We start from the raw sequence: 19,822 nt of genomic DNA, 5'->3' as shown, positions 1-19,822 counted from the left end.
AAAAAAAAGACTTCCTTAAATGACCAGAGTAAAAATCTGTTTCAGGTATAATGATGTCAGTCCCCTCAGTTGTACAAACAAAAATAAATGAGTTCCCACTTTATCCAGACTCAGCCAACTGAATCTAGTTATAGTACCTGTCAGGAAAATATGATAATACATATTTTTAATGGCAGATTTATTGAGCTACAGCTCATTTTAAAGTATAACTTCAGTGGATTAGAACAGCTTTTAGGGATGCTAAGTTCTAGCAGATAGCCTTCATTATTAGTGCTTCTCAACAACATGAAAAGATAACTTTATTCAACCAGAACATATTAATATTCAATTCAGTGTTCTAGGTATATGTTATAAAAAATAAAACCTTGTAGGTGGTTAACTTTTTCCTATTTTTCATCTCGTCTGATTAATTTGAAGGAAACTTTATAAAATAATTTCCAGTCTTGATTTAATTCATCTCTTTAAACAAAGTTGACCACACATACTTAATGAATGAGAAACAAGGGCTGAATAGATGAATTTCTAAGTAGTACAACAGTCTTTGAGCTCATTATCTGTGTGTTACTGAAAAGTCACTGGCCTAGGAGTTAGGGTACCTGAGTTCTAATTATAGGTCTGCCACTGATTTATTCTGACTCTGAACATCTACTTCGTAAGCAGCTGAACTAGATTAGATAGTCTTTGAAGTCCAAGTTTTACTTTTCTGAAACTCTGTTATTGCTTTGAGTTCTCTGATGCTAAATTGGCATCTCCTTCTACTCTGGAGCCTTGCCATTGCTAACATTAGCCTAAAACCCATAGTTAACCATCCAGCAGTTCTGCTATTCAGCTAAGAGCAACCACACAGCCTCAAGAGTTAATGCTGATGATGGAAGTGTTCATCTTTTTCTTCTTCGTTTTTTAAGATTTTATTTTTTTATTTGACAGAGACACAGCAAGAGAGTGAATACAAGCAGGGGGAGTGGGAGAGGGAGAAGCAGGCTTCCCACTGAGCATGGAGCCCGATGCAGAGCTTTATCCCAGGACTCTGGGATCATGACCTGAGCTGAAGGCAGATGCTTAATGACTGAGCCATGCAGGCACCTCTAAATGTTCATTTTTGAAACTTAACTCCAGTGAAGAATTACAGTCAGGTCTTGTAAAGAAAAAGACTTTTCTCTCTCTCTCTCTCTCTCTCTTTTTTTTATAAGATTTTATTTATTTGACGGCAAGAGAGTGACAATGAGAACAGGAACATGAGCAGGGGGAGTGGGAGAGGGAAAGCAGGCTTCCCACTGAGCAGGGAGCCCGATTTGGGGCTCGATTCTGGAACACTGCGATCATGACCTAAGCCAAAGGCAGTTGCTTAACCAACTGAGCCACCCAGGCGCCCTGTTTCTTCATATTTAGATACTTGGAAAGCTACATTACCTTTTCCAAAAACCAGATGCTGTTGCGCAAATGGCCCTTAGCATCCATAAGTGACTGCTTTCAGGCTTTTAAAATGGAAAAGCATATTTGATCTTACTCTCACTTCTAACCCCACATTCATTAGCTCCTGTAGCACTTCATTTCTGCTTACAGTAGTTTACATTTGGGACAATTATACCATAAACAAGTAACAGTGCTTGGAACATAGATTATATCTGATATATTTGAGGCAAGAGTTGACATATTTAAATCTGCAGCTTTTTTTTTTTTAAGATTTTATTTGTTTATTTATTTGACAGACAAAGATCACAAGTAGGCAGAGCAGCAGACAGACAGAGGAGGAAGCAGGCTCCCTGTTGAGCAGAGAGCCCGATGTGGGGTTCGATCCTAGGACCCTGGAATCATGACCTGAGCCGAAGGCAGAGGCTTTAACCTACTGAGACACCCAGGTGCCCCTGCAGCATTTTTAAAAGAGATAAGGCAATACTTGAGATTTTAGCATGAAGTTTGTTCATAATTAACTGAATCATAAAATATTTGAAATTCTCTTTGATATCGTTATCTTTCCAATCATTAGTCCATAGTAAAGGCAACTTTCAAGAAAAATAGTAATTTATTTTCAGCTAAAATGTATATATATTTTATTCCATATAGTAACCATATGTAGCCCTTTTCATCACTGTAACCAAGTTCAAAAAGTGAAATGAGGGGCACCTGGGTGTCTCAGTCTTTAAGCGTCTGCCTTAGGCTCAGGGTATGATCCCAGAGTCCTGGGAGGAAGCCCCGCATTAGGCTCCCTACTCAGGGCAGGCTTCCCCCTCTTCCACTCCTTCTTGTGGTCCTCTCTCACTGTATCTCTCTGTCAAAGAAATAAATAAAAATATCTTTTAAAAATAAAATGAGCCACTTTTGAGGTGTAGACAAAGAACTTTTGTTATATAGAATGGGAAATAAACAGTCTATTAAACATCAATCTACTAAAATATTAGTGATGTGAGGTGCCTGGGTGGCTTACCCAGCGACGTTCAGCTACGTTCGGCTCAGGTCATGATCCTGGGGTCCTGGGATCGAGCCCCAGCATTGGGTTCCCTGCTCAGTGGAAAGCCTACTTCTCCCTCTCCCACTCCCCCTGCTTGTGTTCCCTTTCTAGCTTTGTGTCTTTCAGTCTCGTGCTCTCTCTCTCTCTCTCACACACACACACACACACACACACACAAATAAATAAATAAATAAAATCTTTTAAATAAGTAAAATATTAGCGATTATGCCACTTTGAATAGCATGAGTTATTCAATGAATTCATTTAAGTTTGAAATTTTAAAAGACCTCAGCAATTTTCCAAAAGATGAAAAAGATGAAAGAGGCTAAGAATATAAATTTTATTGTAGCATTAAATATGATTAGATGGCTAAGAAACATATTTTAAATACAAAGTTGGCATTGTCTCATTCTAAATCATTCTATTAGAAGTTTAAGTCCTTAGAAAACGATTGAGTATTTCATACCAGTCCAACTCTCCACCTTTTTTTTTTTTTTTTAATTTCTGAACTTTATAGATATGGCATTCGCCCTGAAAATGTGATTATATATGGCCAAAGTATAGGGACAGTACCATCTGTGGATCTTGCTGCTCGTTATGAGAGTGCTGCTGTTATTCTTCATTCTCCTTTGACTTCGGGAATGCGAGTTGCTTTTCCTGATACCAAGAAGACCTACTGTTTTGATGCGTTCCCAAAGTAAGTATCAATATTCAAATTTGTTTAATTCAAAGAAACTTTTTTTTTCTTTTTTTTTTAAAGATTTTATTTATTTATTTGTGAGAGAGAGAGAGTGAGAGCGAGCACAGGCAGACAGAGTGGAAGGCAGAGTCAGAGGGAGAAGCAGGCTCCCTGCGGAGCAAGGAGCCCGATATGGGACTCGATCCCAGGACGCTGGGATCATGACCTGAGCCGAAGGCAGCTGCTTAACCAACTGAGCCACCCAGGCGTCCCTTCAAAGAAACTTTTAAGGGCATTTATTTCCATCACCTAAGGTATTCATAATGCAGTTCATTCAGGCATGAACTACTCTTTCACATATATTATAGAATTAGTGAAAAATTAATTTTTGAAAAGGGTGGTGGCGGGAGCCCAGTTAGGAGGCTGAAATATTGGAGCAATAGTAATCCTGATGAAAAGAGCTGAGGGCCTTATACCCCAGAGAGTGGCATTTACTTAATTTGAGAAATGAAATTGACAGAACCGAGTGTCAAGAGTGAATAGAGGATGCTAAACAAAAGAATTTGAACATAATTCCCAGGGTTCTGACTTGAGCTGTTAATGAATAATGGTACCATTCAGTGAGACATAATACTGGTGTAGAGGAAGAGTAGAGTAAAGGGAAAATGAGACATGTGCATAAAAATTAGTGAATAGCATCTAATTAATGATAGCTGATTTATAAAAGAAGTGAATTGCAAAAAAGTTCTGTCTTAAATTAACTTAAGTGTTGCCACCACAAAATCTGCAAACACAGTTTTATTCAAATTTGAAAGGAAGACTACTTCTCCTGAAGACCAGATGGAAGTTCCTCTAGCTCCTCTTGATAACTAGAAACACCTGGTGACCCATTTTCCTCAGAGAAGGCAAAAGGGAGAATCTGGCAATTTTGGTCTTATTTCTTTTCCCCAATTGGCAGCTATACAGAGATTTTTTTGTAGCTGATAGATGGGCCAAAGGCCAGAGTCATTACTTGCTTTTTTTTTTTATAAAAACAAGGGTCATTTCAAAAGCAAATTTTTTCATCATTAGCCAGGCAGTGACCACTTTCTTTTTTTTTTTTTTTTTTTTTATTTGACAGAGAGAGATCACAAGTAGGCAGAGAGGCAGGCAGAAAGAGAGAGAGAGGGAAGCAAGCTCCCCGCTGAGCAGAGGGCCCGATGCGGGCTCGATCCCAGGACCCTGAGATCACGACCCGAGCGAAGGCAGCAGCTTAACCCACTGAGCCACCCAGGCGCCCCAGTGACCACTTTCTTAGGGAAACTAATGGTGGGAGCATATAAGCAGGCTGTGGGAGGTTTTTTTGTTCTTAATTTAGAGTTTGTTGTTTTAGATAATGGTATATTGGAAGGTATGTGTATCATACTGCTTCTTTCTAATAGAAGAGTAAGAATGATTTTGCCATCCTTTATCTCTGCAGCTCACTCATTTCGGCTACACCCACAAAGATAGCAGTACTTAACTGCAAACTGTTTGAAAAAGAACATAGATTTCTTTTTATTTGTTATAATTCCTTTACTATTGAACATTTGATAGCAAATAACATAGCCAACCAAGCATTTTTCCTTAACAAATGCAGCCTTGAATTATTTCATTGATTTCCTTTTTCAAGATTGTATCCTCATTTTATAATGCCTTCTTTCTCTCTGGAAAGTTTTTTTTTTTAAGCATTAAAATTTGTTTGTATGGTCTCTGTGCAGTTTATGTCTCTTAAGTTGCCTTTTTAAAGTTGTTTTGATCTCTGACTGATACTTGAGGTGTTCTCTGATGTCTGATAATTCTTGTTGTCTCCTCATATGTAAGAGTAAGGAACTAAAGAGCTAATATGAAGCCGGTGGTTAAGCCTTGTTGAGTGCAAGCTTCACTATACAGTCATCTGATCAAATCAGTTACTTGGGAATCCCAAGTAACTGATTGTGTATATAGTGTATATAGTCTCCAACAAGGAGTCTTTATAAAAGTCCTCTCTGGAGGAATGAGGGCCTGGCTGCCAGCACTCTGGAGACCCAGTACAGAAAATGGGTTTGTAGCAGCAGTATATATGTTTACACATATGTGCGTTTACCTCTTGCCTCAAACTGTTCTCGCAATTCCCTGGTCCACAAAACCGTCAGTTTTGGGTAGAGAGCCACTACCATTTTTACAAAAAGAAGGAGAAAGAATCTGGAGGAGAGGGACTTCTTTATTTTTTTTTTTTTAAAGATTTTATTTATTTATTTGACAGAGAGAAATTACAAGTAAATGGAGAGGCAGGCAGAGAGAGAGAGGGGGAAGCAGGCTCCCTGCTGAGCAGAGAGCCCGATGCGGGACTCGATCCCAGGACCCTGAGATCATGACCTGAGCCGAAGGCAGCGGCTTAACCCACTGAGCCACCCAGGCGCCCGAGAGGGACCTCTTTATTAAACAGACTTTGTTTGTTTTTTTTAATGTAATGTTAGTCACCATACAGTATATCATTAGTTTTTGATGAAGTGTTCCATGATTCGTTGTTTGTGTATCCAAAGCTCCATGCAATCCATGTCCTCCTTAATACCCATCACCAGGCCAACCCATCCCCCAACCCCCTCCCTTTTAAAATCCTCAGTTTGTTTACACGGAGTGCATAGTCTCATGGTTCTGTCTCCCACTCCCGATTCCCACCCACCTTCATTTTTCTCTTTCTTCTCCTAATGTCCTCCATGCTATTCCTTATGTTCCACAAATATGTGCAACCGTGTGATGATTGACTTTCTCTGCTTGACTTAACTTCACCTAGCATAATCTCCTCCAGTCCCACCCATGTTGTTGCGGAAGTTGCGTATTCATCCTTTCTGATGGCTGAGTAATAATTCCATTGTATATGTGGATCACATCTTCTTTATCTGTTTGTCTGTTGAAGGGCATCTGAGCTCTTTCCACCATTTGGCTATTGTGGACATTGCTGCTATGAACCTTGGGTTGCATGTGGCCCTTCTTTTCAGTACATTTGTATCTTTGGGGTAAATACCCAGTAGTGCAATTGCTGGGTCATTTATTTTTAATTGTTGAGGAGCCTCCACACTGTTTTCCAAAGTGGCTGCAACAACTTGAGTTTCCACCAGCAGTGTAAGAGGGTTCCTCTTCTACACAGCCTCTCCAGCATTCGTTGTTTCTCACCTTGTCAATTTTTGCCATTCTTACTGGTGTAAGGTGGTATCTCAATGTGGTTTTGATTTGAATTTCCCTGATGGCTAATGGTGAACATTCTTTCGTATGTCTGTTAGCCATTTGTATGTCTTTTTGGAGAAGTGTCTGTTCATGTCTTCTGCCAGTTTTTTGACTCATTTGTTTTTTAGGTGTTGAGTTCGATAAGTTCTTTACAGATCTTGGATTTCAGCCCTTTGTCTGTAGTGTCATTTGCAAATATCTTCTCCCATTCTGTGGGTTGCCTCTTTGTTTTGTTGACTGTTTCTGTTGTTGTGCAGAAGCTTTTTATCTTGATGAAGTCCCAAAAGTTCATATTTGCTTTTGTTTCCCTTGCCTTTAGAGACATGTCTTGAAAGAAGTTGCTATGGCCAATATAAAAGAGATTACTGCCAATGTTCTGCTAGGATTTTGATGGATTCCTGCCTCACATGGAGGTCTCTAATCCATTTTGAGTTTATCTTTGCGTATGATGTAAGAGAATGGTAGAGTTTCATCTTTCTGTGTACAGCTGTCCAGTTTTCCCGGCACCATTTATTGAACAGACTGTTTTTTACCCATTGGATATTTTTTCCTGCTTTGTTGAAGATTAGTTGACTGTAGAGTGGAGAGTTCATATCTGAGCGCTCTGTTCTGTTCCACTGATCTGTGTTTGTTTTTGTGCCCATGCCATGCTACCTTGGTAATCACAGCTTTGTAATACAGCTTAACATCAGGCAATGTGATGCCCCCAGCTTTGTTTTTCTTTTTCAACATTTCCTTGGCAATTTGGGGTCTTTTTTGGTTCCATATAAATTTAAGGATTGTTAAACAGACTTTGAACTAATTCTTTAAACTCCTCTATCACCTGCCTTCATCCCCATATCAATTCCTAGCTTTCTGGGATATCCCATGGTATAAATTGGATTTTTTCTTCAGTTTACCTTGTTTCCCCTTAAAATTGGCTTTTTCCCACAATTTCAGTCTGTTATCCCACTCATTTATCTGCCTTCCAGCTCCAGAATTTTATGTTGTATTACATTCTCCCTATTTTTGTGAGTTAATAACCCCAAAACAAAAACATAAAAAGATTTTGCTGTCATTTTAGTAGATTAAGGGGGAAGAAAAAAATAAGAATGCAGAGGTATGAAGTTAGCACATACCTGAATAGTCCTTAGTTTCCTCCTCTCCTTCCAACCTACGTGTGTGCTAAACATTGTTTGGGGTACCTTCGGCTGAGGTCATGATCCCAGGGTCCGGGTATTGAGCCCCACATCAGGTTCCCTGCTTAGCAAGGAGTCTGTTTCTGCCTCTGCCTCTCCCCTGCCACCCAACTTGTGCTTTCTTTCTTGCTCTCCAATAAATAAAAATAAATAAATAAATCTTTAAAAAAAAAAAAAAACACATTGTAGAAAGGTGCAGTAGGTTGCCAGTAACCATTGAATGATTCCCTCAAAACAGAAGTACATGAAGTTAGGCAATCTTAAGATAAGGAGTATGTAAAGTAACTTTTAAATCTTACTTGAAATCCAAGAAGCATCTGTTTCTTCTGAGTTGGTTCAAGGACCATTCTGATATTTGAATGATCTGTCAGAATATCACAAGAAAGTATGTTTTATGTTCCTTTTCATAGCTAATTCATTGACTTTATCCCCCTTTCTTTTACAGCATTGACAAAATCTCTAAGATAACCTCTCCGGTATTAATAATTCATGGGACTGAAGATGAAGTCATTGACTTTTCACATGGTCTCGCACTGTTTGAGCGTTGCCAAAAACCTGTGGAGCCTCTGTGGGTTGAAGGGGCAGGTCACAATGATGTGGAACTTTATGGACAGTACCTTGAAAGGTTGAAACAGTTTGTGTCACAGGAACTGGTAAATTTGTAAAATATTCTGTAAATTTGCATACTGGGTTTTCTTTTCTTGCTGAACTGCACTCTTTGGTAAATAACATAAAACCTGAAGGTTTTGTTTGCAAATCATGTCAGTTGCCTTCATAAATGTACAGGTAATGATTTGTTAACAGACTTAATGAAGGTTTTTATTACCAGAACTAGAAACTGGAAATAACAGTATCATGCAGTCAGGCTGTGTAATTTATATTTTTTTCTGTGAATTTTTTTTAAACATCAAAATGAGTACTGTATGAAATTTTAATTCTATAAAATCAAATGCTGTAAAAGTATTGCCAAATGCTTTTGCATATCAAATTTATAGGTATTTTTAAAACATCTCAACGTACTAAATCTTATCCAGGTATACAAATGTAATATTCTTCAATAAAAAGCTGTATATCTAAAACAGTTCAAGTACTCATAATAGAATAAACTGTATGAAAACATGCAAATTCACTAGAGATGACCTAAACCCTGTTGTACAGGGATTGAGGTTTAAACAGTTATTTTATTGTAAAATACATTGAACTTCCTGTATTCCCTGGTTATCATACATTTTCTCCTTTTAAAAAATGATGTAAGTCTTAATTTTTATGCCATCTGTTAATTTACCAACTAGTTACCTTGTAAATGAGAAGTCATGATAGCACTGAATGAATCTTAACTAGTTCTGATTTATAGGTTTGGTACTATGAGGCAACTACTTAAAATTCTCGTTTTTATTATTTAAAAAGGCATTTAGAGCTTCAAGAATGATTTTGTACGCAATGTTGTTTTAAATTTTGACTAATCTCATAGAATTGCAGTACTCTTCATTATAAGAAAACCTGAAGAGTCCATTAGATATTCTTCAAGACCACAAACAGCCTGGCTATTTGGTTGTTTTTCACCTTGGCTATTTTTAATAGGATCTGTTGTTTTAGATTACTACCTGAGAATTTCATGGATTCACTCCTGGAATACAGGAGATAAGAGAACATTTAATTCATAACTTTTATATTAACCAATGTAGTAAAAAATAAAATTCACACACAAAAACTAAGTTGCCTTTCCTTGAATGAATCCTGCCTGAATAAAACAATGAAAGAAAAATAAAAATAAAATTAACGGTATGTAGTCTAATTTGTAAATGAATGAATATTGAAATAATACACACTGTGGATATATTTTAAGGCCTTATGTAGTTTTAATTGTTCTGCTTGTTCTGTGGTTATGTCTAAGACTATAGTATATGATTCTCTTCAAAGTATATCAAGTATTGTGAATGCTTTGGTTCAGATGTGTCAAATTAACAGTAAAACAACAAATATACCACCCAGCTGTGCTTGTTTGCCTTCTTCCATACTTCCCATCCCTTACCATAAAGACCGAAAACATTTACCATTCATCTTTATAGAACATAGTTGTGTAGTTTTCTCATCACTTCTTCTTTTGGAGAGGTTTCTTCTCAAGATTGTTGTGGAGCTGCTATACAGTTCCTTTTTTTGTACAACCTGCACCCTAGAGTTTAGCTATGTGTTTTCTTTGATTGCTCGTTAAATTTAAAATATTGATCATACTAATTCAGTATTCATTCATTCAACAAATATTTATTGAATGTCTAAATCATGTAATACTCTATGCCAGCTAAAGGTAGACATGGACCATGTTCTCATAGACTTCATAGTATAACCGAGGACACAGATACCTTATTAGTGTTTGGATAAGGGCTGAGGAAGATTTGTAGCTTATTGTAACAGGTTAATTGTACTTTATGGAGGGGAACATGTGGAGAAGGCCAAGGAAGAGTTTCACAAAGTGATACTGGATATAAATTTTGAAGGATGACTCAACCCGGTGGCCAAGGAAAATCATTGCTAGCTGAAGGGAACAGTATGTGGAAGCCTAGAGGAAGGACAGTGCATTTGAAGTGTAAAAAGCCTGGCCAGAAGTCAAGGGGAACAGATGGCATAAAGATGAGGCTCACAAATTGGTTACGGGCACAATCACCTGGTGTCGTGGGCCCTGATTATTATCCTACATACAATAGAAAGCCATTGATAGGAATACAGAATTGCATTTATCAAGAGTTTACAGATGAAGGGAAAAAACCTGGGTATTTTTACTTTGCTAGAAATAATGTGAGCCAGTTGTAATTGGCTGCAATTTTAGGATGCAGAAATATTAACCATGGGGCAATAATTCATACAAAAGGCTAATCAAACCACATCTGTAAATATTCATTTCAAGATGCAATAAAAGGATATTCACAAATGAGAATAAATCCTGGAATGTTTTACCAAGTCGGAAAGAGTCCCACAAACCATAACCCCAAAGACCAACTGGAGAATTATGTAATGATAGCTGTGTTCTGATATTTGAGAGACATGTACAGTTTATTATTTTTGACTCAGTACAACTAGGTTAAAGTTGCAGAATGGCAGATTAGAGCTCAGTGTTCAGAAGCAAATGGTTATTTGTCCATGACAGAAAGGGATTGTTTCCTCGGTGTCAAAGAGGATCTTCTCACTGGGGAAAAGCAGAATGACATCTGCCCCAGTGCTTCAGAAGAAATTTCAGATTTAAATGTGATGTTGAACTAGATGGACTGTGGTTGTTACCTTTAAGATTTGATACTCCATTTAGATTTCTCCTACCTTTTCAGAGCATTGCCCGTGCCATGGCATCCAGAAGATAGTATCATGTAGAAGAATTGGCAAGGAGATCTGGGTTCTCTTCTCACCGGACACCAGTTAGATCTGTGGCCTTGTCGAGTCACGTCTCTGGACCAGTTTCCTCACTAGAAATGAAGAGATGGAACTGATTGATTGATAATTATCTCTTATGTTTCTAATGTAATGAAAATCTCGACCCCATTTCTTTGTAAAGACTCATACCGATTTTTAACCTGGGCTAGAATAGCCTCAAGTTAACTTATTTTGATAGTTCTCTTTTGTGCATACCAGCATGGTAGAACTTGGATGGTAATACTAATCCTGGGGAAATGGTTGGCAGTGTACATAACTCCTACTATACCTTCAAGTACATAAGACAGTGTAAGAACTTCAATTAACTGGTTTATAATCTATACACTTTTCCAGACTTCTGACTGACTTCAATTTGCAACTTCTGTGTCCTACCTAAGAATGTATTCCAGTAGTGTTTCTTGGTGATTTCTATAAATATTAGGTATTACTCAGTTTAAGAAAGCTTGAAACGTTAAAATAAATTTTTTTAAATTGCAAACTGCCATCAATTTCCTATAAATGGAAGGTTCTTGGTGCATTTAGACATTCTATATGACAAAAATAACTTTCTGAGAACAGGTACTATGGAAAGCCAGACAAACTCCAAAAATAAAACTTTCTAGATATGAAATAGCTTAATTCCTTCATTTTACAGATGAGGAAACAAACCCAAAGAAGAGTAACATTGTCAAGATCTACAATATAATTGTCATTAGTGGTACTTACTATTTTCATAAAATTTACCTGGACTAATACCAATGATCCTTTTGAATTATTAAAAAAAAATACTTGCTCTCCAATATTAATAATGATTTTATTTTTTAAATGACTTAGATTTCTTCTTATCAGCCAATTATTCATTGCATACTAGGTAAGTTGTGCCTTTCACATTTATCAAATTAGTGATTTATATATTTAAAGTATTTTAACACTCATCCATTTTCGGTAGGCTCAGTAAGAGCTGTTTGGTTGTGTTAAAACAGTGAAGACTGTAGTCACATGAATAAACAGGTGTTTACTTATAATACTGAGAATAAGCCATTACATTGAAAAAAAGTATCAAAGCGGTTATACTAAATGGTGATGGGTGGGCTTTTAATTTGTGTCCTAACTTTATTTTTTTTAAAGATTTTACTTATTTGAAAAAGAGATCCCAAGATGGGGAGGCCAGAGGGACTCCCCTCAGGACCATGACCTGAACAGGAGGATAGTCACTTAACTGAGCCACCCAGGCCTCCCTGTTGTCTTAATTTTAAACAGGCATTATGGTTAAATACTACGGTAACATGTTATATTCTAATGATGATGTACATGCCAAGTGTGCAATAACCGAAAAAGGAACTACACAGGATACCTGGTGTTGTGTTTTGAGTTATACAGGATGCAGAGAGAAGACATTGGTCTACTACATGTCTAAGAGATTATGCATCTGACTGACTAGTTGAATGAGTAATACCAAGGAAGGAAGCAAATACCTCAAGCCTGGAAATGACCCACTAGACATTAGGTTAAAAAAAAAAAAAAAACCGGAAGCCAAGCATAGAGTCTTTATAAATGTCACTGAGCTAAAAGCTGTTAAAGTTGTTCTTTCATTAGAAACCAAGTGGATGAAATTATTTTGCTCTTTATCTGTAGGACATGTACTAAATTGGCATAATACCACTTTAACATGGAAGAATGTTTTTAAGAGTATGCTTCTAATGAAATCCTTATTAGAGAACTATATTAAAATCATAGGGGAAATGGTATTTTTCTTTCTATTTTTTTGAAATACTTCACAGAGAAAGAGTGAACACAAGCAGAGGGAATGGTAGAGGGAGAAGCGATCTCCCACCTAAGCAGAGAACCCAATGTGGGACTTGATCCCAGAACCCTGGGATCAGCCAACTGAGGTGAAGGCAGAGGCTCAACCAACTGAGCCACACCCAGGTGCCCCGGAAAAATGCTATTTTTAAGTGATTTGTGATATTTTGTATGCAGATTCCTCTCCCCTCCCCAAAGTTACTGCTTAAGATAGTGTATTGAACTGAGGTAAGAAGGGTAATAGGGTAGGTCTATGGATATAGGAGTGTCTGAATTTTAAAATGTTAAATGTACTGCCCTGTTCCAAATTATTCAAAGTATGGTGGATTCATGGACTAAAAATCGAGACTTCTAATTAGCATTTTATCATATAAATACTACTCAGATGAAAACAGTTTCAAATTCTGTAGATCTATTCAAGTTTAAAGCTGGCATAATCCAGAGGTCATCTAGAGCTTCATGAGAAAGATTTTGCTGTTTTTCCCCCCAGCTCTTCTAAGTCTGGAAGTTTGGGCTCCAGGCCATCTAAGTCCACCATAAGAAATTAGATTGGGCATGTAGGAGAGAGACCCAAGAAAGTGGCTTATAGATCTCTGAATACATGTGATGCTATTGAAAATGATAATTAAATTTTCTGAAGTATCTAATACAATCCCAATTGGAAAATGAAAATATAAACTGTTATACCTCTGTAAAATTGAATGCTCATGGGATAAAAGAATGATTATATTGAGGTATTAGGATTATAGGTGAATTTTTTTCCTTTCTTAGACATCCTCTACATTGCTATGTTGTTTTTGTAATTAGAAAAGAAGGGGAAAAAAAAAACTTGTTCTTATTTCCACTGTCCAAAATTGGCTGTTTTTTTAAAGTCTGGTCTTCTGAAACCAGGATCCCAGGGTAAATCACAGAGAAGTAACTCCCAATTTAGCCTGGCTGTCAAAGTGACAAAAGCCAAAAAGGATTCCTCGTACTTGGATGATGAGTTTTTTGTGGGTTTTTTGGGGAGGTTGGAGAGGGTGGTTGATAGGGAATATAACATTGTATAATAGTATCTAAAACATTATCTCATGGAGTACCAAGTCTAATAAGTTTATTTTCTAGGCAGTCCCCCCACACTAGGTCTGTTAATGTTCCACACCCAACAATGCATTGTTAACAGTTACCACTTTACCATCTGTGGTTGTTTCCTCATGTTGTTACAGCTTTGCTCACATTCACCTCTGGTGCTGTTGTTGGCAATTACACATAAATTGCACTTCTATATATGTTACAGGCCCAATAGTAGGTTAGAGTTGGCCTTTAACACAAGTATGAACTATAGAAGTCTATATGTAGATCTGTATGCAGATATTTGCAATGAATACAGTACAATAACATTATTTTACTTATGATTTTATTTATTATTGGTTTTTTAATTTTTACTTAATTTATTTGAGAGCGAGAGAGCACACAAGCAAGGGGAGCAGCAGAGGGAGAAGGGATCCTGGTGCAGGGTCCCATCCCCAGGGCTTATGACCTAAGCTGAAGTCAGATGCTTAACCAACTGAGCAACACACAGGTGCCCCTTACTTAACAAATTTCCTAATAACCTTTTCATTTCTAGCTTACTTTACTGTAAATATGTAAGGTATATGTACTACCTTACATATAAATATATGTTACCTAACATATAAAATATATGTTAATCAACTTACTTGGTAAGGTTTTGGTTAATAGCAGGCTGTTAAATTTTGGGGGAGTCAAAAGTTATAAGGGGATATTTGTGTAGGGAGGCAGTACCCCAACCCCATGATGTATATGGGTGAACTGTATATACATAATTTATGAAATTACTTTTTAATGCATTTAAGAAAAGAAGTGGAAAAAATATGCATTTATGTAATGGTGTTCTCTGGTCCTGTGGATTTGTGTTACTGTCTGACATCACTTGCTTTCACTCTGAAGAACTTCCTAGAATATCTTGTAAGATGAGTTGGCCTGACAACAAATTCTTTCAGTTTCTGTTTACCTGGGAAAGTCTTTATTTTCACTTTCATTTTTTTAAGAATACGTTTGCTGGATATCACAGTCTTGGCTGATAGTTTTTGTTTGGTTGGTTTTTACCAATTTGAATATTTTCCCACTGCTTTCTGGCTTCCATTGTTCCTGCTGAGAAGTCAGCTGTGGATCTCACTGGGCTTCCTTGTAAGTGATACTTTGTTTTTCTCCAGCTTTTCCCAAGATATTTTCCTTATGTTTGAATTTCAGCCCTTTTACTCTATTTGTGGGTCTCTTATTGGGCTTCCTGGGTGGCTTATTATTTTTCAATAAAGTTGGGATGTGTTTTGCCATTCTTCAAATATTATCATCTTTCTCTCCCAGTATTCTCAGTTCAAGGGCTGCAAGGATTATAAATTTGGTCATCTGCTCTAAATTACTGGGCCCCAGGCTGCTTTGCTTTTCAGGTTCCAGTGTTTGCTTTGTAGTTTCCTCTGTTGGCCTTTCACACTGTTGACTGCCACTGCTTGCTTCTGTGAGCTTATTTCTTCTACTCTAACTTGGTATTTCTCTGTTTCTACTCCATTATCTAGGAACCAGATATAACAACTACTTAAAGTATTTCTAAATAAAGAGCAACATGGCTCTGCTTTTGAAACTCTGAAAGACCATGCTCTGAGCTACAGTCTGACAGCCAAGACCAAGGCTACCCTACCCTGAGGTAAGCATGAGACCCTGCCTACCCAGGGGATTGGGTTCCATCTAGAAGATCTAGATTTCTAGGGCAGGCTGCTAGGAGCTGGTCTCTCTGGCAAATGTTACTGCTCTTCTATATTCTTATTTTAGAAAGTCATGAAGTTTCAAGAATCTGAGCAACATACCATTTTCTAATGTTGTCGAAGTTGAAAGTGGCTTCTAAATGATTAAGCACCAATCTGAGAAACTTGAGAGATCATGTGAAATGATAGTATGCACAGCCTTGAGCTTAGCACTAATAACCATCATTGACCAAGGTGATGAGTTTGAAAGTGCTCCTCTTTAAAAGACATGCAGACCAAAAGGTACACAAGTACAAACCTCAAGGAATCTGGAATAGACTTTAGAGAATCGCTTCTCGGCCTTTTGGCTAAGATCAAGTGTGGAATAGACTTTAGAGTAACCTTGAAAATGAAGGAACAGGTAATCCATATCAGAAAAAAGCAGAATAGGTGGAAATAATGCAGTGTGCCTTAAGACTAACAGATTCTGGGACACCTGGGTGGCTCAGTGGGTTAAGCCTCTGCCTTTGGCTTAGGTTATGGTCTCAGGGTCCTGGGATCGAGCCCCAAGTCGGGTTCTCTGCTCAGCAGGGATCTGCTTCCTCCTCTCTCTCTGCCTTCCTCTCTGGCTACTTGTGATCTTTGTCAAATAAATAAAATAAAAATTAAAAATATAAAAATTTTATATAAAAATATAAAAAATGTTATATAAATAAATAAATACTAGAAACAAGCCATAATGGTGGGAGTATGACCAGGAGTTAGTCTTGACTTTCCAGCACTCCTTAAGCCTTTGTTTATGTCGTATTTGGTCTTTGTATTTTTGTGCTTAAGAACTGAAGAGAAATAAGCAAAAAACAATGATTAAAATAATATAAAAGGGAGCTTGGTAAGAAAGCCTAACAATAGCTAGTGGCAGCAGCAGCCTTTCAGGGCCTTCCCATTGTTTCCCAGAAAATACCTACCTGAAGCTCCATTCCAAGAAGATGGAATGAGACACAAGAGATGTTGAACTATGTGCTCTTCTAATTCTACCAGTTCTAGATAGTTCTCTAAACAGTGTCATACATAATATTGTACAAAAAGAAGGCTTTTCACATTATAGATCTGCCCTCCAGGACACTGTCTGCTACTTTATCTGTTAGGTTGAGAAAGTGAAGGGCAGAGAATGTGCCTTTCCCTCTTTATGTATCTTTATCCTTACCTTACCTTGGTCACTGAAAGCTTCCCGACACTTAAGGGAAAAAATGTTCCAAAGGGGTAGGACTTTTCTTCATAATTCAAAGGTGTGACTATATTTTCCTTTTGTAGCTTCAATTTACTAGGGGGAAAAACTAACAACAGTACAAGTGGAGGGTATGTAGCTCTTACAATCTTAAACCTACTAATTAATGTCTTAGAGCCAGAGTTTCATTTTATTTTATTTTTTTTAAGATTTTATTTATTTGACAGAAAGAGATTACAAGAAGGCAAGAGAGGCAAGCAGGAGAGAGAGGAGGAAGCAGCCTCTCCACAGAGCAGAGAGCCCGATGTGGGGCTCGATCCCAGGACACTGGGATCATGACCTGAGCTGAAGGCAGACGATTAATGACTGAACCACCCAGGCGTCCCAAGGGAATTTTTATTCTTGATAATGTGCCAATTTAACTAGCAAATCTATGAATGCTAACCCATTTCTTACTTGGGCCATATTTATGTGACTGGTAGAATCTAAAGCAACCAGAAACCAGAAGTTCCATCTGACGTGCCTTAAAATGTTGGTCAGACCGGGAAAGCAGCAACAGCTGGATGACCCACTGCAAATGCAAGCAAATGCACCTTTTGTCTCGTCCAACTCGGCCTTGCTCCCTTAGTGCTTTGGCTCCAAATGGGTGCTATTGTCCCTAAACATACTGCCTTTGTGTTCTTAGTTTTGAGAGTTAAACTGCAAAGACAGGAGGCAGGACAAACAAATAACACTGGGACAGCTGAGATGAAAATCTCATGGTTTCAGAAAAGATTTGGTCTGCAGTATTAAATCCTTAGTGCTCATTTTTACTAAAATTACATTTTAAAATCCTGAACACATTCTTTCCATCACAGTGCTTCTCCACTAGTAAAAGAATTATTTACATTTAATTTGTTAGAGGTTTGATGTTTAACTGTTCAAACTTAAATACTAGCATAAAAAATAAACAATAACATTTCATCCTTTTTACCGATTTAAAAAAGTAAATCCTCTAATTTCTTAACATAATATCAGATTTGCCTTTATAATGAAACAAAACCGTGACCTACAAGAAGGTATATCTTTTTTTTTTTTTTTAAGATTTTTTATTTATTTATTTGACAGAGAGAGATCACAAGTAGGCAGAGAGGCAGGCAGAGAGAGAGAGAGAGTAGGAAGCAGGCTCCCTGCTGAGCAGAGAGCCCGATGCGGGACTCGATCCCAGGACCCTGAGATCATGACCTGAGCCAAAGGCAGTGGCTTTACCCACTGAGCCACCCAGGCGCCCCAGAAGGTATATCTTGACCAAGTTATTGTCATGATCTGTTTTTTACTTTCTCATTATAATGTGTTATGAACAGACTCACTCCTTTGCTTTATCCAAACATCAATGGAAAAATTCTTAAAAACAGTCATTCAACCCGGAAGAAAGAATCCCATTAAAAGGGTTGTCCACAGGCACCTGGAAGGCTCAATCCTTAGGCGTCTACGTTCAGGTCAGGTCATGATCCCGGGGGTTTTCCCAGTACTCCAGTGGTGCCTTCACTGAAATAAGCTCATCTTGCCAGACTCAGAGAAGGGTTGAGGAGGAACACTTTGGTTTAAATCAGTTACAGAAAAATTGTTCCTTCTACTGCAGAATATGACGTAAAATGTGTATAAATGAACAAATTATAATTGACTTAAATTTCATCTATATCTGATTTGTCTTTTCTGATTATAACTATTTTTTATTTAAGTTGTAATCTGTTTTAGGTCATATGGTTCTGAGGAAAAGGTTTTTTTAGACTGGGGTCCAAAAATGTTCCCATCTCTTCCATTTTCCTACTTCCCATGCCTGTCCCACCAAAAGATGTTGTACAAATACCCAAAATAAGGAAAACTGGAACTTAGAATACAACTTAGTATGAGAAAACAAGTACTTTTGAATTTATGAGTTCTCTTCATGGAGGAGATGAAACGTACATCTTGCTTTTCCATCTGCACAATGCTGCATACATCGAAGGACCATCTGATAATCCTATGAGATGATATATGTGAAAGGGCTCTTAAAATTGTAATACTATATTTAATTCTAACTATTAATTTTTTATTAGGAAAAAATGAGTATGATGTCTGTGTATAAAATATTTCATTGATGCCTCCAATGAGGTGCTGTTGGTGCCCCACTTACATTCCCTCACTCATAACCACTTCACACACCCAGGCCCGCTTTCCACCTGACAGCACTTGTATTTCTTTCCTTGAGGGCTTTCTCTTGCTACTGAGCCAGCTTTGCTGTCCAACCAGCTGGAAGTATACAGAAGAACATTCACTGGGAGTAGGGCGCCTGGGTGGTTCAGTCATTAAGTGTCTGCCTTAGGCTCAGGTCTTGATCCCAGGGTCCTGGATTAAGCCCCGCATCTGGCTCCCTGCTCAGTGGGAAGCCTGCTTCTCCCTCTCCTACTCCCCCTGCTTGTATTCTCTCTCTCACTATTTCTCTCTCTCTGTCAAATAAATAAAATCGTTAAAAAAAAAATTACCTTCTTAGCTGTGTGATTTTATGCAATGCATTCTAAACCTCAGTGTCCTCATCTATAAGTGGTTACGATGGAACACTTATCCAACTTAATTTATAGGTCTTCACAATGATCTAATTAGATAATACGTTTAAAAGAATCAGATATGTAGACAGACATTCACAGAGATATTATTACTATAATTATTAATCAAGGAAAGCTTCAAGGCAGCAGTTGAAATTGTGATAAATGAAGAAAGCAAGCATTTCAGGCCTGAGGCAGGTGGTTGGTTGCAGGAGTAATGCTTTGGATTGGCTAGCTCGCTTTACTTTTTGAAAGATTTTATTTATATGAGAGAGCGAGCTCCAGAGAACACGAGTTGAGGAAGGGGCAGGAGGAGAGGGAGAAGTAGACTCCCTGCTGAACAGGGAGGCTGATTGGGGGGGGGGGGGTAATCCCAGCACCCTGGGATCAAGACCTGACCTGAAGGCGGACACTTAACCGACTCAGCCACCAGGCACCCCTGACTGGGTAGCTTTAAAACAAAGAACTTGTTTACAGAACAGAGAAACATAATGTCTAGTACTTTAAAGATTATATATAGTTTCCTCCTTGTCTGACTAGTAGGGTTCTAGGTGATAGACCA

At 37.8% G+C, this 19,822-nt stretch overlaps 1 protein-coding gene across 2 annotated transcripts in view; it reads left to right on the top strand.

The window, feature by feature from the left end:
- Positions 1-11,955, top strand: part of ABHD17B (abhydrolase domain containing 17B, depalmitoylase) — a 55,922-nt gene extending 43,967 nt beyond the window's left edge. For both annotated transcript variants that reach the window (XM_045065097.1, XM_045065098.1), the window contains exons 3-5: positions 2,967-3,146; positions 7,977-8,184; positions 10,849-11,955. In XM_045065097.1, the coding sequence (XP_044921032.1) occupies positions 2,967-3,146; positions 7,977-8,184; positions 10,849-10,881 (421 nt within the window). In that variant the 3' untranslated portion in view covers positions 10,882-11,955. The remainder of the gene's footprint in view (positions 1-2,966; positions 3,147-7,976; positions 8,185-10,848) is intronic.
- Positions 11,956-19,822: the final 7,867 nt, after the last annotated feature.

Source organism: Mustela putorius, unplaced genomic scaffold (genome assembly GCF_011764305.1).
Source record: "Mustela putorius furo isolate JIRA1106 unplaced genomic scaffold, ASM1176430v1.1 tig00003854_pilon_pilon_pilon, whole genome shotgun sequence".
NCBI lineage: Eukaryota > Metazoa > Chordata > Mammalia > Carnivora > Mustelidae > Mustela > Mustela putorius.
This window is presented reverse-complemented; position numbering and strand designations above follow the sequence as displayed.